A 12,476-nucleotide genomic window follows, 5' to 3' on the forward strand; every position below is an offset into this window, starting at 1 on the left:
ACATATTATATAAAAAGTAATATAACCAAATATATTATCCTAAATTGTTCTATCCTTGTAAGTTACAAAATAATGGAGAGATAAAAAACTTACAAATTAAATCTTATGATAACCTTACAGATTTATTCTTAAAGTACTTACCAACTTTGACATTCCAATATATTCATGGTATTTATTTGTAACAGCTTTAAGATTTGCAAGAATCAGAGTCTCATTTTAAATTTAAATCTGTTCATACACCAGAAATTAAAAAATGAGGCTGCTGGCTGCACATAATTGCATAGTGCACACAACTCTCTGACACATCCAGGACCTTGAGATACGTCCAGACGCATCATTCCACTCAATTAATTCAAAATTTCAATAGCATTCAGATACACCAAAATCTCCGCAAAATATCAGCGGCGCAAACAACACTCGTAAATGAGGGTATACTAACTGAATGATGCTACAATCTATATCCCCTTTTATTTATCTGGGTCCTTTGGAGTACATCAGCACCTTCGAAGGAGGCATCATCTGAGGCACTACAAAACATCTCAACCCGGGCCTGCTTGATTCCAGTGACCAATGGGTGTTGAGATTAAAATACATCATACATTTAACAATGCAATAGTGGATACAGAGACATGAAGGAAAAATAACAGCCCTTATTTGTCAATACGCTAGAGAGATGAAAGAATAACTGCTGGATGGTTTACTAATAAACGGTACAGCATCCAGAAATGGCCAGATCTGTGTCCTAATGTAAGTCAGAAGTTAGTTAAGATTTTATCTTTCGACAAACCGTCAGCAACAAGAACTCTAGTAATTTCCTGCAGCATAAAAATATATAGAAGATCAGCATGGAAGTACAGAACCAAGTCACCAGTATTTATAAGGAGGAAATACTATTGCAGAGAGAGGGAGGTAAGGAGTACTGCAAACTATTAGTCCTAAATTATAACCATCATTTAATATGTAACGAATGTTGCCTTAATATATTAGGTATGCAAATTTTTTAGATGGTATCTATGCTAAACTTCCACACGTAGACAGAATGGTACGCCTCAAAATAGAAACTATAAACTACAAAATCCAGAGCACGGACAGTATAATTTGTGAATGGCGACGATATGCTGTTGTGCAACTGTATATGCTTTATATGAAGTAGCTACGCGATGAGCAAATTTAAAGTGATCAAGTCAATGCTGGTCTCTAATGTTAAAACATTTCTGAAGTTTACATGTTTAAAAGAAGAGAACATAGGATTTGAAGAGAGCATTGTGACACATGGGAAAAAATAAAAACACGCTGGATGTAAATGGACCTGACAACTTGTATAAAATAAGAGTAAATTGCACAAAACTATAAGTATCGTGAATAGTAACATAAAACTACAAGTATTGTGCACTATTTCACACAAAACCCAATTTTAATTAGATTCACCAAAAAATGTTCTTATGTTTATCCAAAAATATTATAACTTTTTGTATGTGTTCCACAATTCATGTGCAACCCATTTTAATTAGACTCACCTAAAAAGTATGTGTAGAATTGAAACAAAAATTCTCCAAAAAAAGCTACTTTTATAACTCTTAACAATTGTTAGGGCTTCAAATAAAATCCCAAAAATATAGAAAAATTCACTAATATTCTTCTTGTATGATAGACTAATTTTTAAAATTATTTCCAGCCCTATGTTATATGGTGAAAAAGCGAATTCCTTTGTAATGCTCCAGTTATATACTACAAAGAAACTCATTTTTTCACCATATAACCTACAACTGAAAATAATTTTAAAAATTAATCCATCATGTTAGTGAATTTTCTCATAATTTTAGGATTTTATTTGAAGCGCTAACAATTGTTAGGAGTTATAAAAGTAGCTTTTTTGAGAATTTTAGTTTAAATTCTAAACAGATTTTTTTGGGTGAATCCAATTAAAATAGGTTGCACATAGATTATGGAACACATACAAAAAAAATTTAGGATTTTTGGAGAAACATAAGATCATTTTTTAGATGAATCTAATTAAAATCGGTTTTTGTGTGAAATTAGTGCACAATATTTATAGTTTTGTGTTACTAGGCACAATACTTGTAGTTTTGTGTTACAAATGGTACAATACTTGTAGTTTTGTGCAATTCACTCATAAAATAGTTATCCTCAATGTTTAGAATTGAAAAGGGAGCAAAGCTAGCAATAAGACCATACCTCAGTCATCTGTTTATGTCCACACAAAATCGCTCCCATGGATGAAGGATCTACAACCTTCTTCATCCTTGAGAAAACATTCTGCTAAATGCAAAACCAAACACTATAAGCTCAAGAAACACAACAAGCTAGAAATAATATAATAGTAGAAGATAACAGCACCTGGACATAGCCTCGTTCGCCAGTCCATTGAGCATCTGGTCTTGAGAGGACAGGTATAATTTTGATTCCTCTGGATTCCCAGTCACTAAATCTCTCCTGTCAGAGCGCATAGTCACCAGCCATTATATACAGAATTGAATGATACAAATTGTACAACTAAGACTGACTTAAGCCTACCTGATAAGCCATTCTCTGAAGGTTTCTAACCCCATAGAAGAGGTTTACACCAATATTACCGTTTTCACCAATACCAGATTCGATAAGTGACCGAATCGGACTGCAAGGAACAAATATGAAGTGAGAAATTATGAGCAGAATTTTACATTCCAATGTTACTACATCCGGATGTCTTCTACAAAAGTACCTTCCACGAATTGATACAATGCATACGGTATTCTTAGGAAAGGAGTGGATTTGTTTTGTTTTGCTTCTATAACATAGATACAACTAATCTAGAGAGCAGGATTCCACATATCCATTGATATTACAACTGAACCAATCAGGCAAAGCTATTCATGGGAAGGATATGCTCATGCAATCAAAGTGACAGAAAGGAAGGAAAAAAAATCAAGAATAGGCCATCAACCTTAAATTGATTGGGATGTGGCAGGCTCGCCGGGGATGTCTGACTTCACAACGGAGTGAAGTCAGAACTGCTGTGAGCCATTGGATTACGAATGGGCAAATGAGATTTAGTACTACAGTACCCAGTGAACAATAAAAATCAGCACATTATTTTCATGCCCAGCGCCCATGCTATAGTATTCGTGTTGCGGTACTTCAAAGTTAGGGATCCGGATCTGTGGCAGGCTGGCAGCATAAAAAAGACATTCTGCAACTATTTAATAACTTATCTGAAGAAGCAAAAACCGAACTACAAATCATACAATTGTGCTTGCCATGTTTATCTTCCGTTGGGCATGTGTGCATTCTCCTTACATCCAAAGAGCATTATTTGTCTCGGTTAAGAAAGCACTAATGCGATAAGCTTCAGGCTCAAGAATGAAACCTGAAGTAATTCCCAAAACAACCGAAATAATGGGTACATCACAACGCCGATGGAACTCTGCACGATGTTTAATTTCCCAATTGCACTAGGTTGAGGTCATTTAGACCTAAGATTGAACAATTGTGTATTGTGTAGTAGTGTAATCGATGTGAGTTTGACTTTTCGAGTAGAAGCATACGAAGGATAGTCGAGAAGCGCAGGGGTGGCTAGGCACCTGATCCCGGATCCGGTGGCGAAAATGAGGACGTCGCGGGCGTCGGTTATCCTGGCGACCTCGAACCCGCGGCCGACGACGCTGGCGCCGACGTGGACGAGGTCGCCGGGGCGGAGGTCGCAGAGGCGCGCGGATGGGGTGCCGGGGAGGCGCTTGACGAGGAAGTCGAAGGAGGAGGACTCGACGAGGGGCGAAGGAGGAGGGGAGGCGATGGCGAGGAAGATTGGGTAGGGCGCGGCGGGGAGGCGGAAGGGGAGGAACTGGCCAGCGGCGGCGTGGGAGGCGAGGAGGCCCCGGTGCGCGGAGAGGTCGAGGGAGACGTGGAAGAGCGAGGAGTCGGCGGTGGCCGGGCGGACGGAGGCGAGGGGTGCCTCCGCCCAGTCGGTGGGGGACTGGGGCAGGGCCTGAGCCGCAAGGGCAGCGGCGGAGAGGAGACGGAGGTGGTGTGGGCGGAGGAGGTGGAGGCGTCGCGGCGAGGAGCGCAGAAGCATCGAGGTCGCGTGGGCAGTCTGCGATCTGCAGGGCGTGCGGCGTGAGGAGAGGAGGGAGGGAAGCCGCCGGAGGGAGGGATCTCGTTGGCCTCCCGCGAGGTTGGAAAGTTGTAGAGGTGCAGCGTACATGTTTGATTTCTCCTCTCTTCGTCAAAGCAGAAAAGGAAACAGCTACCAAAAATAGAAAATAAACGACAGGGATGTATTTCATCGCCATAATTTCAGACGGCCACGGAACATAATAGTGCAAATGAAAGATATTAAGATGCAAATGAAATGAACCAACGTCCACAGACGAATGCCAAAGGCATTGCACTCGGTATGAATTCACGCGCAAAATGAATTGTTCGCGAGTACTTATCCCATACATATTTTTCTTTCAAAATTGCCAAGATTTCGTCGTTATTTATAGACCAGAACAGCACTAGCAAAAACACGAGCTTAGGACGCTGTTTTCATCACCTTCAATTATGTGAACGCTTCACCTAGGCTTAAAAAGTATCAATATTAAGAATTTAAGATGTAGACTCCTGCGCGATCTTCTCGGCCTTGGCAATAACCTCCTCAATTCTCCAACCATGTAGAATGACTGTTCAGGTAGGTCATCGTACTTGCCATACAAAACTTCCTCCAATCACAAGGAAACTAGTTCGACGGTGCGGGTCAAATTATAGACAGCAAATGGCATGCCCCTTATGAAGAACTTTTGTTCTTTGTGCTATCTTTTAAAGTTACTTGGCACTAAGTTTCTATGACAGGCGTGGAAAAAGGCAATGCTTGTAAACAGATTTGCAGAAATGCATATCGGCATAACGCTTGCATAAACCAGATGAACTAAACTTATTGATTATGTAAGATGTTTCATTACCCTCCAAATATACCTTACTTACCTATTTCATTACCCTCCAAATATGCCACTGTCATTTTCTTGAATTGTGTAAGTAAAGGAACTTCATTATGTAAGATGTTTCCAACAAGCAACATAATTATGAGGCGGAAAGATTAAGGATAAATACACTTTAACAACTATAGCATGATTAGATAACCTTATATAGCAAAACAGGATGAGCAAAGCATAAACAACTAAGCACAAGAACCCCAAAAAATCAACTTCATATTGCAAGAGCGGCCATTTTATTTTCATGTCAATAACAATGTACGATGCAAATCTACAGACACAAGCGATGAAAAGGTAGGCAGATATGCTCTACACCGAATTGAAGAATCATCGTTTCCAACTAATCTCACCTGGAAGCTTTTAACACTTTCCTTCAGCTCCACATACTTGCAAGGTGCAGCCGTGAAAACTTTGGCCGCGTGGAAAGGTTGGCTCAGAAACCGCTGAATCTTATGGGCTCGTGCAACAGTGAGTTTGTCATCTTCACTGAGCTCATCCATAGCCAAAATGGCAATGATATCCTGCAAGTTCTTGTAGTTCTGCAGAACCTTCTGAACACCACTGGTAGTGTTATAGTGATCTTCCCCCAACACATGGGGTGAAAGCATTCTGTTGAATCAAGTGGATCCACAGCAGGGTAGATTCCAAGTTCAGAAATCTAGACAAGATATATAACATAAGACATTGTAAAATGAACAGGGACACAGTGTTGAGAGGTATCATTTTACCTAAGCACCCAACACCGTAAACAAACCTGGTGGGACAACACTGTTGTGGCATCAAGATGGGCAAATGTAGTTGCAGGAGCAGGATCCGTCAGATCATCAGCAGGCACATACATGGCATATACAGACGTAATATATCCTTTTTTGGTTGTAGTGATACGCTCTTGAACGTTGGATCGAATCCTGCGTGAGTTGGAAGAACACACGCGAGCACACACTGGGCATAGGAGTTTTCTAAGTGCTAACAGAGAAACCACCTATAAATAGGAAGTTCAAATCACAGCAGGACAATAATGAGCCGTGAAATGAAAATTACAACAGATGAAGTTCCTGATGAACAAACCATGGGCTTTGGCTACATTGTTGATCAGCTCCGTGATGAGCACAGTTTTACCGACACTAGCACCCCCAAACAGTCCGATCTTTCCACCTCTTTGGTAGGGTGCCAAGAGATCGACGACCTACATGGCATCTATATTAGAATTTAGGAACACACATACCATCCTAGCATACCAAACAAAATTGCTGTACCTTAACTCCGGTGACAAGGATCTGCTGTTTTGTAGCCTGCTCAACGAAAGCGGGCGCTTCGTGATGGATTGGGAGGAAATGGTTTGTCTCTGTTGTAGGAATGTGATAAAAAGAATTATCACCCAAACTCACCAATGCATCATAATACACTGCAGAACTTATGTCGCCTTTCTCATCAATGGGCTCGCCAATGACATTCATGATACACCCAAGCGTAGCCCTACCAACAGGAACCTGCAGATGTTGAAATAGGCATATGAGCAAAAATTGGGTACACACATAAACTAACACTAGCATCCCTTCTTAGTTTTCAAGCTATTGTTCTATTGACACTGCCATCATGCACGAGCTCGATTAAAATGTTGCAGCAGCTATATATGATAGCTGCATTCTGTCTACTATAGTACTATGTTTTCCCATGCTATGGGCCACAAATGCAATGCCATTCTTATTTACACTTTGCAGTTGCCACAATAGTACTTACTCATTTTCATTTGAATTTCTCATGCCGGAACATTTACCACCTGTAATTGCTATACTTTATGTAAAGTACATTATGTACAACAGATCCAACTAGACCTCCGTCCAATTTATTACGCCGCACTCAATCACACCGCATTGGCACTGCTTCCGTAATAATCCCACTCTATTCTATTATTCTAACCCATTGAATCAGAAGCGATCAGGAGGGTGGCGGAAATGGAGTTAAGAATAGAACGAACAGTGATTGGAGATCCAGTGTTGAGGAAGCGCTGTCCGTGGACGAGGCCCTCGGTCCCGTCCATGGCGATGGTGCGCACAATGTTCTCGCCGAGATGCTGCGCGACCTCGAGCACGAGGCGTATGTTGTTGTCGAGCACCTCGAGCGCCGTGAGGATCGGCGTGAGCCCCTCGTCGAAGCGCACATCGATGACGGCACCGATCACCTGCGCGACCATTATATTCACGCCCTTGCCCTTGACCCCCCCGATATCGGAGACGAGGACGGTGCCGCGGAAGGCGGGGGCGGCGACGACGGCTGCGCGGCTGAGGCGGCGAAGCGCGCGAGGAGGAGGTCGGCCGGGGACGCGCGGCGGCCGGCCGGAGAGGGCGCGGCGGAGGACGGAGAAGCGAAGAGAGGAGGCGGCGGGACGCCATGGGTGCCCGCCTAGGGTTTGGAATATGTGGATGGTTCTAGAAGGAGAGGCGAAGCATTTGGTCGAGACTACGAAGAGAGGAGGGTGGCTGGCACTGTGTCGGGTGACTGAGAAGGGTTTAATAGAGGAGGCACCTTCACTGTTTAGCCCTTGCAAATGATTTTGATTTATATCATCCAAAATTCAAAGCGTTTTTTCTCCCCATTTCTCAAAAAACTCAGAAGCGTTTTTCATAATATGTCATAAGTTTCGCAATTGACTTACGCGTACCATAAAATAATCCTATAACTCATTCATTTAAGGGTCTGATCTTATTTACATATGATCTTATTCACATATGACATTTTTTCTTGCGACCCATCCAACAACATGGGCCATTTTGAATTAAATAGTTTGAGTTGTAAATCCATGTTTTATTCAAATGAAGCCTGATTATTTGCGACCCATGTGACATCGAGGGTCATTTTGAATTAAATAGTTTGAGTTGTAAAATCCATGTTTTTTTTGGTCAAATGAAGCCTGATTAGATGCTCTCAGTTGGTGCTTTTTTCTTTGTTGATGGATCATTTTGAATTAAATATTCTAGTAGTAAAATCCATGCTTTTTGCCAAATGAAACCTGATTAGATGCTCTCATTTGGAACTTTTTTCTTTTGCTGATGGGTCATTTTGAATTAAATATTCGGAGTTGAAAATCCATGCTTTTTTCCTAAATGAAGCCTGATTAGATGCTCTCAGTTAGAACTTTTTTCTTTGTTGATCTTGGTTTGCCTTACCGCATCTTGCATGCTTTGGTTAATCCCAGGTAGTTTGATTTCAGAATGATAGTGACCAAGTGGCAGGCGGTGGCCACTGGCCAAGAAGCTAAGCTTTGCCCACGTGCAGCCGTGCCAGGGTCCAAGTGTGTGTGTTCGACTCCTCGCTTCCTCAGCAGCCACACAGCCACCGCGAAGGAGAAGACGATGGCGTCGTCTGCCTCCTTGCTCCAAGCTTCCACGGCCTCTGCCCCACTCTTCTCGCCGCTCCAGTCCCAACGCCAGCCCGCGTCGCCATGGCTCAACCTCCGCGGCTCCCCCCGCCTTCGTCGCCGCGGCGTCTCACTCGCCGCTTCCTCCGCCGCGTCATCGGAAGTCCAGAACTCGCCCTCGCCCTCACCACAGGAGGATTCCCCTCTGTTGGTGAGTAGCCACTGGAGTGGATTCTTCATCGCATCTTTAATTCTGGTCTAAATTGTTTCTTACTTAGTGGTGGCGGCGCGGTGTGGTCTTGACTCTTGAGTATTTTTTCTCTTTCACTGTCTCCTGTAGATCTCATGCATAAATTTCTTATTTTTTATCTAACTATGGCGATGAATTGCTTCAATACAAAAGCTGCAATTTTTCAGTATATCTCTTGGTAGTCACATTGTAGAAAGATGGAATCGAGAGAAGTTGCGCAAGCGCCGCATACGTCCTCAAGGCAGGGGCGCGCGTCTGTCATATATGCTGAAGGGGGCCTGACGTGTACAAGGCCAACCGGCCGGATCAAGATTACAACAATCCTATTAGGAAACTAATTCAAGCATCATTAGTTGCTATACAAGGAGATTGCCAACGATACAAGTTTCCTAAGACACATTCCTAGACATGAACCTTACTTCTGTCCTATGTTGTACGGTACGGGGATACGGATACGGAGATATGGGGATACGATATTTTTAAAAAACAGCAATACGGGGATACGGTAAACCCCAAATACAATATTATAACTATAGTCCAATTGTGCATTACATAACAATATAACATAATATTATATATAGGATATAGAAACATGCTAAGCTCATCAAGAAGTGATAAGAACTCAATCTTCCCCTCCTAATATCTCCTCCTCAAATTCTGGCTCATCAAGTGTGAGATTGGCGTCTTCTAATAAGCCAACATCAACAAAGCTCTCAGTGCCATCTCCCTCGACATCCCACGTTCAGCTTGACCCACTTTGATAATCATTAGACTTCCTTAAAAGAAGACGCAAGTTATTATGCACTAACACCAAAATATCCCATGGAGTATCCCGAAGTATCCATGGAGTATCCCCGAAGTATCCCATTTATTTTGTATTTATTTTAAATCAAAAAAGGGATACACGTATCCCTGCGTGATACGGCACATCTGGGAAGTATCCGTGCAACATAGCTTCTGTCATTCTGATTCTTTGCTCTGCCAGAAAGAAAATTGTGCAACTTCCCTGAAATGATGAAATTGCCCATAACTATATTTTCCATGCACTTGATGAATTCTTTCGCCTAAAAAATGTAGCAAAATTGGATATATGCCACTTAAGACATCGCATTTGGGAGTATGCCACCTAATCTTCTGAAATTAGGAATACTCCACTATAGTTTGATGGTGGTTTGCGACATGACATTTTTCATTCTAGTGTGACTTTTTATGGGACTAGTAAAAACTGCTTCTTGATGTGGGTTTAGCATAGGCTGTCGCGGACAGCGTGAAGGTGCTCAAGGAGGCGGCCAAGACAAGGAAGGTACCTGCGCCGGAGGTTCTCTCGGCATTGTCCAAGATCAAGAAGGCAAAGCTCGACACATCGACATTCTTTGAGACACTCGGTGGGACAGAGTCTCCGGGCAGGACATGGATGCTCATCTTCACTGCTAAGGTGAGGATTGAGTGACCAATATGTTTGGTGGGTATCATGGATTAACTAACTGTTTCAGTTTGATGGTTGATTAATTGAGTGCAATGTCTGTTTAGGGTCGGCTGGAGAAAGGGCAGTATTTCCCAGTGACTGCAGTCCAGCGCTTCGATGCCGCGGTGAGCTTCTTATGGTAGCTCCTAATGTTGAAGTTATGATATGATTGAGTAGTTCGGATGAACAATGATGCTTGAGTAGTGGAGTACTTGAGTTGCCGTGCTAGAAATCCTGACAGTGACAGTTGTTATGGTTGTTCAAACAGTTCCATGTTTGACACTGTAAAGATTTTATTTCGCTGAACAATACTAGATTTTTTTAATGCGGTATGCATCGTATGCTCACGTTCCTCTCAGAAGTAAGCAATTCAGCAACATGTCCACCATTGCACAATGCTTAGTTGATCCTAAGCACTGTTAATATCCTGAGGTCTCGTTTAAAAAAACTAATGTCCTGAGGCACGATCTCAATAGCAAGATATTTAACTAACTAGAATCACTGAAAAAATATGTTTTAAACTGCTAAAAACGTTATGCTTAAACCAACATAGCTGTATGTGCTTAAATGTAACTGAAATTTGCAGTGTACTGTTGTGGTCCACTAAAATTATTTTGTTTGCAGCTTTCTAAACCTGTACTGAATCAATGTCTAATTTTGCAATCTTCATTATCTCCAGGGAAAAAGGATCGAAAATGGTGTGTATCTGGGTCCCATTGGGTGCTTAACCTTTGAAGGGAGGTTGTCATGGAAAAAGAAAATACTTGCATTCATCTTCGAGCGAGTTCGCATAAAGGTCGGACCATTTGGTCCCCTTGAAATCGGTTTAGGAGGCAGTGATGATGGCAGGGAACCTAACACAAAAGACCCCTTCTTTGTTTGGTTCTATGTTGATGAGGAAATCGCTGTTGCGCAAGGCAGAGGTGGGGGTGTAGCTTACTGGTGCAGATGTAAGCGTGTTCCCTGAAGATTCAGTTCGCTTGAATCATCATTGTACAAGATCAGTAATCTTCTCTGTAGTCTGTATAGCTAATGTTCATCTTGCATATGCACTTGTTTGGAAAGAAAAGAAAAAGAGGTGCAAATGACGAAATATTGAAATGATACACTTGTGTAGCCTTTCAGTTGAGGATGTCTGTTACTAACTTAGTTATTTTGCTGATAACTTGCCTTATTGTCTCAGTGTGCAATCTGTTGGGATCGAAGTCCGGCCTTCAGGCGCGGAGATATCGAATGTCCCTCAAGGTGACACGTGGAGGCGAAACAGTTTTTGATTACCCCTTACGGTTACACTGTGGCTCTATTTATAGCCCGTATCCGGCGATCACGGGTTTCGTTTACATATCTTACCCCTTAACCTGCTACATTCCTGGAATATCCGGAGGTATTATGGTACAAATGAGCATGAACGCATAATTACAACAGTACCCAGGACGACCGTAGTCGGGTCCACTGTGCCGAGCTAGGCCATCCCTTCGAAGGGTGCCGAAGCCTTCTTCGCTCGGGTGCATGCCCGGCAGCCCTCGCCTCCCGACGAAGGTTAGCTAACGTCTTCGCCTGCTCCAAAAGATATGAGATGCGAATCATCATTGTACAAGATCAGTAATCTTCTCTGTAGTCTGTATAGCTAATGTTCATCTTGCATATGCACTTGTTTGGAAAAAAAAGAAAAAGAAGTGCAAATGACGAAATATTGAAATGATACACTTGTATAGCCTTTCAGTTGAGGATGTCTGTTACTAACTAGTGTTTTTGCTGATAACTTGCCTTATTGTCTCAGTGTGCAATCCCAAACCAGTTGAATGCAGGAGGAATAATTCGTATGACTTTATGAGCATTCCTCAGTCATCACTGAACTTTGCTTCAGACGTTTCTGTTCTGTGGAAACATCAAAGTCCAATACTGCCTCTTGTGGAACCAATAAAGATCATGTATTTGCACTGTAGTTTTTCCTTGTTTTCTTGACAGATCATGTTTGTTCTTGATCTGGTGCATGCATCTTCATCCTTCCATGTAGATAGTCAAAATCAGACCAGTAAGTACATGCTTGGAAGTCTGCAAGTACATCTATTGCTGTGTAATGGAAAAACAGCTCCTACATGAAAGCATGGTCGAAGGTGACTGGAAGCTGTTAGCTCCTGGAAAGTCCAGAATCAAGCCAGCATGTAAACAGACACAAGGTAATACTACTAGCATTTGGATGCTTTGATCTTTCCCAGTTTCTTGGGTTAAGGCCATCTGGGAGCATTGACTGATCGAACAACGTTTTTAATCAGCCGCGTAATTGAATCAACTTCCTTGTAATTTCTCTCTTCGTGGGCTATGAATTGGCTCTTTCGCTTTGTTCTTCATTCGATTCCTTCCAGCGTATTTGCGCGTTCGAACCACTTGGCGCTCCGTGACGGGCCCGGCCAGCCACCTCCAGTCCCTTGC

General features: G+C 42.4%; 3 protein-coding genes across 4 annotated transcripts; 1 reads left to right on the forward strand and 2 right to left on the reverse strand.

The window, feature by feature from the left end:
- Positions 1-284: 284 nt before the first annotated feature.
- LOC133904295 (fruit protein pKIWI502-like) lies at positions 285-4,244 on the reverse strand. Of its 2 annotated transcripts, none has more exons than XM_062345792.1 (5): positions 3,546-4,244; positions 2,536-2,635; positions 2,359-2,454; positions 2,197-2,277; positions 285-815 (listed from the first exon to the last, which is right to left on the reverse strand). In XM_062345792.1, exons 1-5 carry the CDS (start codon positions 4,199-4,201, stop codon positions 753-755), a joined length of 996 nt encoding a protein of 331 aa, XP_062201776.1. In that variant the 5' UTR covers positions 4,202-4,244; the 3' UTR covers positions 285-752. The 2 variants fall into 2 exon arrangements, with proteins under 2 accessions (XP_062201776.1, XP_062201840.1); XM_062345856.1 differs by having other exon boundaries at positions 3,582-4,239.
- Positions 4,245-5,437: 1,193 nt separating this feature from the next.
- On the reverse strand, positions 5,438-7,733 carry LOC133930800 (uncharacterized). Its single transcript, XM_062377545.1, has 5 exons — positions 7,682-7,733; positions 6,949-7,511; positions 6,227-6,460; positions 6,039-6,156; positions 5,438-5,952 (listed from the first exon to the last, which is right to left on the reverse strand). Exons 1-5 carry the CDS (start codon positions 7,731-7,733, stop codon positions 5,930-5,932), a joined length of 990 nt encoding a protein of 329 aa, XP_062233529.1. The 3' UTR covers positions 5,438-5,929.
- A 514-nt stretch (positions 7,734-8,247) lies between these two features.
- Positions 8,248-11,188, forward strand: LOC133904645 (uncharacterized). The gene is made up of 4 exons (XM_062346140.1): positions 8,248-8,539; positions 9,831-10,013; positions 10,109-10,168; positions 10,723-11,188. Exons 1-4 carry the CDS (start codon positions 8,324-8,326, stop codon positions 11,008-11,010), a joined length of 747 nt encoding a protein of 248 aa, XP_062202124.1. The 5' UTR covers positions 8,248-8,323; the 3' UTR covers positions 11,011-11,188.
- The last annotated feature ends 1,288 nt before the right edge of the window (positions 11,189-12,476 follow it).

Source organism: Phragmites australis, chromosome 1 (assembly GCF_958298935.1).
Source record: "Phragmites australis chromosome 1, lpPhrAust1.1, whole genome shotgun sequence".
NCBI lineage: Eukaryota > Viridiplantae > Streptophyta > Magnoliopsida > Poales > Poaceae > Phragmites > Phragmites australis.

Excerpts from the sequence above, each read along its gene's own strand:
- LOC133904295 (XM_062345792.1), bottom strand. The coding sequence starts at position 4,201 with ATGTACGCTGCACCTCTACAACTTTCCAACCTCGCGGGAGGCCAACGA. Across the intron at positions 2,455-2,535 it reads TTCAGAGAATGGCTTATCAG|GAGAGATTTAGTGACTGGGA; the intron begins GTAGGCTTAAGT and ends GCGCTCTGACAG. Across the intron at positions 2,278-2,358 it reads GCGAACGAGGCTATGTCCAG|AATGTTTTCTCAAGGATGAA; the intron begins GTGCTGTTATCT and ends TGCATTTAGCAG.
- LOC133930800 (XM_062377545.1), bottom strand. The coding sequence starts at position 7,733 with ATGTTGTTGGATGGGTCGCAAGAAAAAATGTCATATGTGAATAAGATC. Across the intron at positions 6,461-6,948 it reads ACACTGGATCTCCAATCACT|GTTCCTGTTGGTAGGGCTAC; the intron begins GTTCGTTCTATT and ends CAACATCTGCAG. Across the intron at positions 5,953-6,038 it reads CAATGTAGCCAAAGCCCATG|GTGGTTTCTCTGTTAGCACT; the intron begins GTTTGTTCATCA and ends TCCTATTTATAG.
- LOC133904645 (XM_062346140.1), top strand. The coding sequence starts at position 8,324 with ATGGCGTCGTCTGCCTCCTTGCTCCAAGCTTCCACGGCCTCTGCCCCA. Across the intron at positions 10,014-10,108 it reads TGCTCATCTTCACTGCTAAG|GGTCGGCTGGAGAAAGGGCA; the intron begins GTGAGGATTGAG and ends ATGTCTGTTTAG. Across the intron at positions 10,169-10,722 it reads TCCAGCGCTTCGATGCCGCG|GGAAAAAGGATCGAAAATGG; the intron begins GTGAGCTTCTTA and ends CATTATCTCCAG.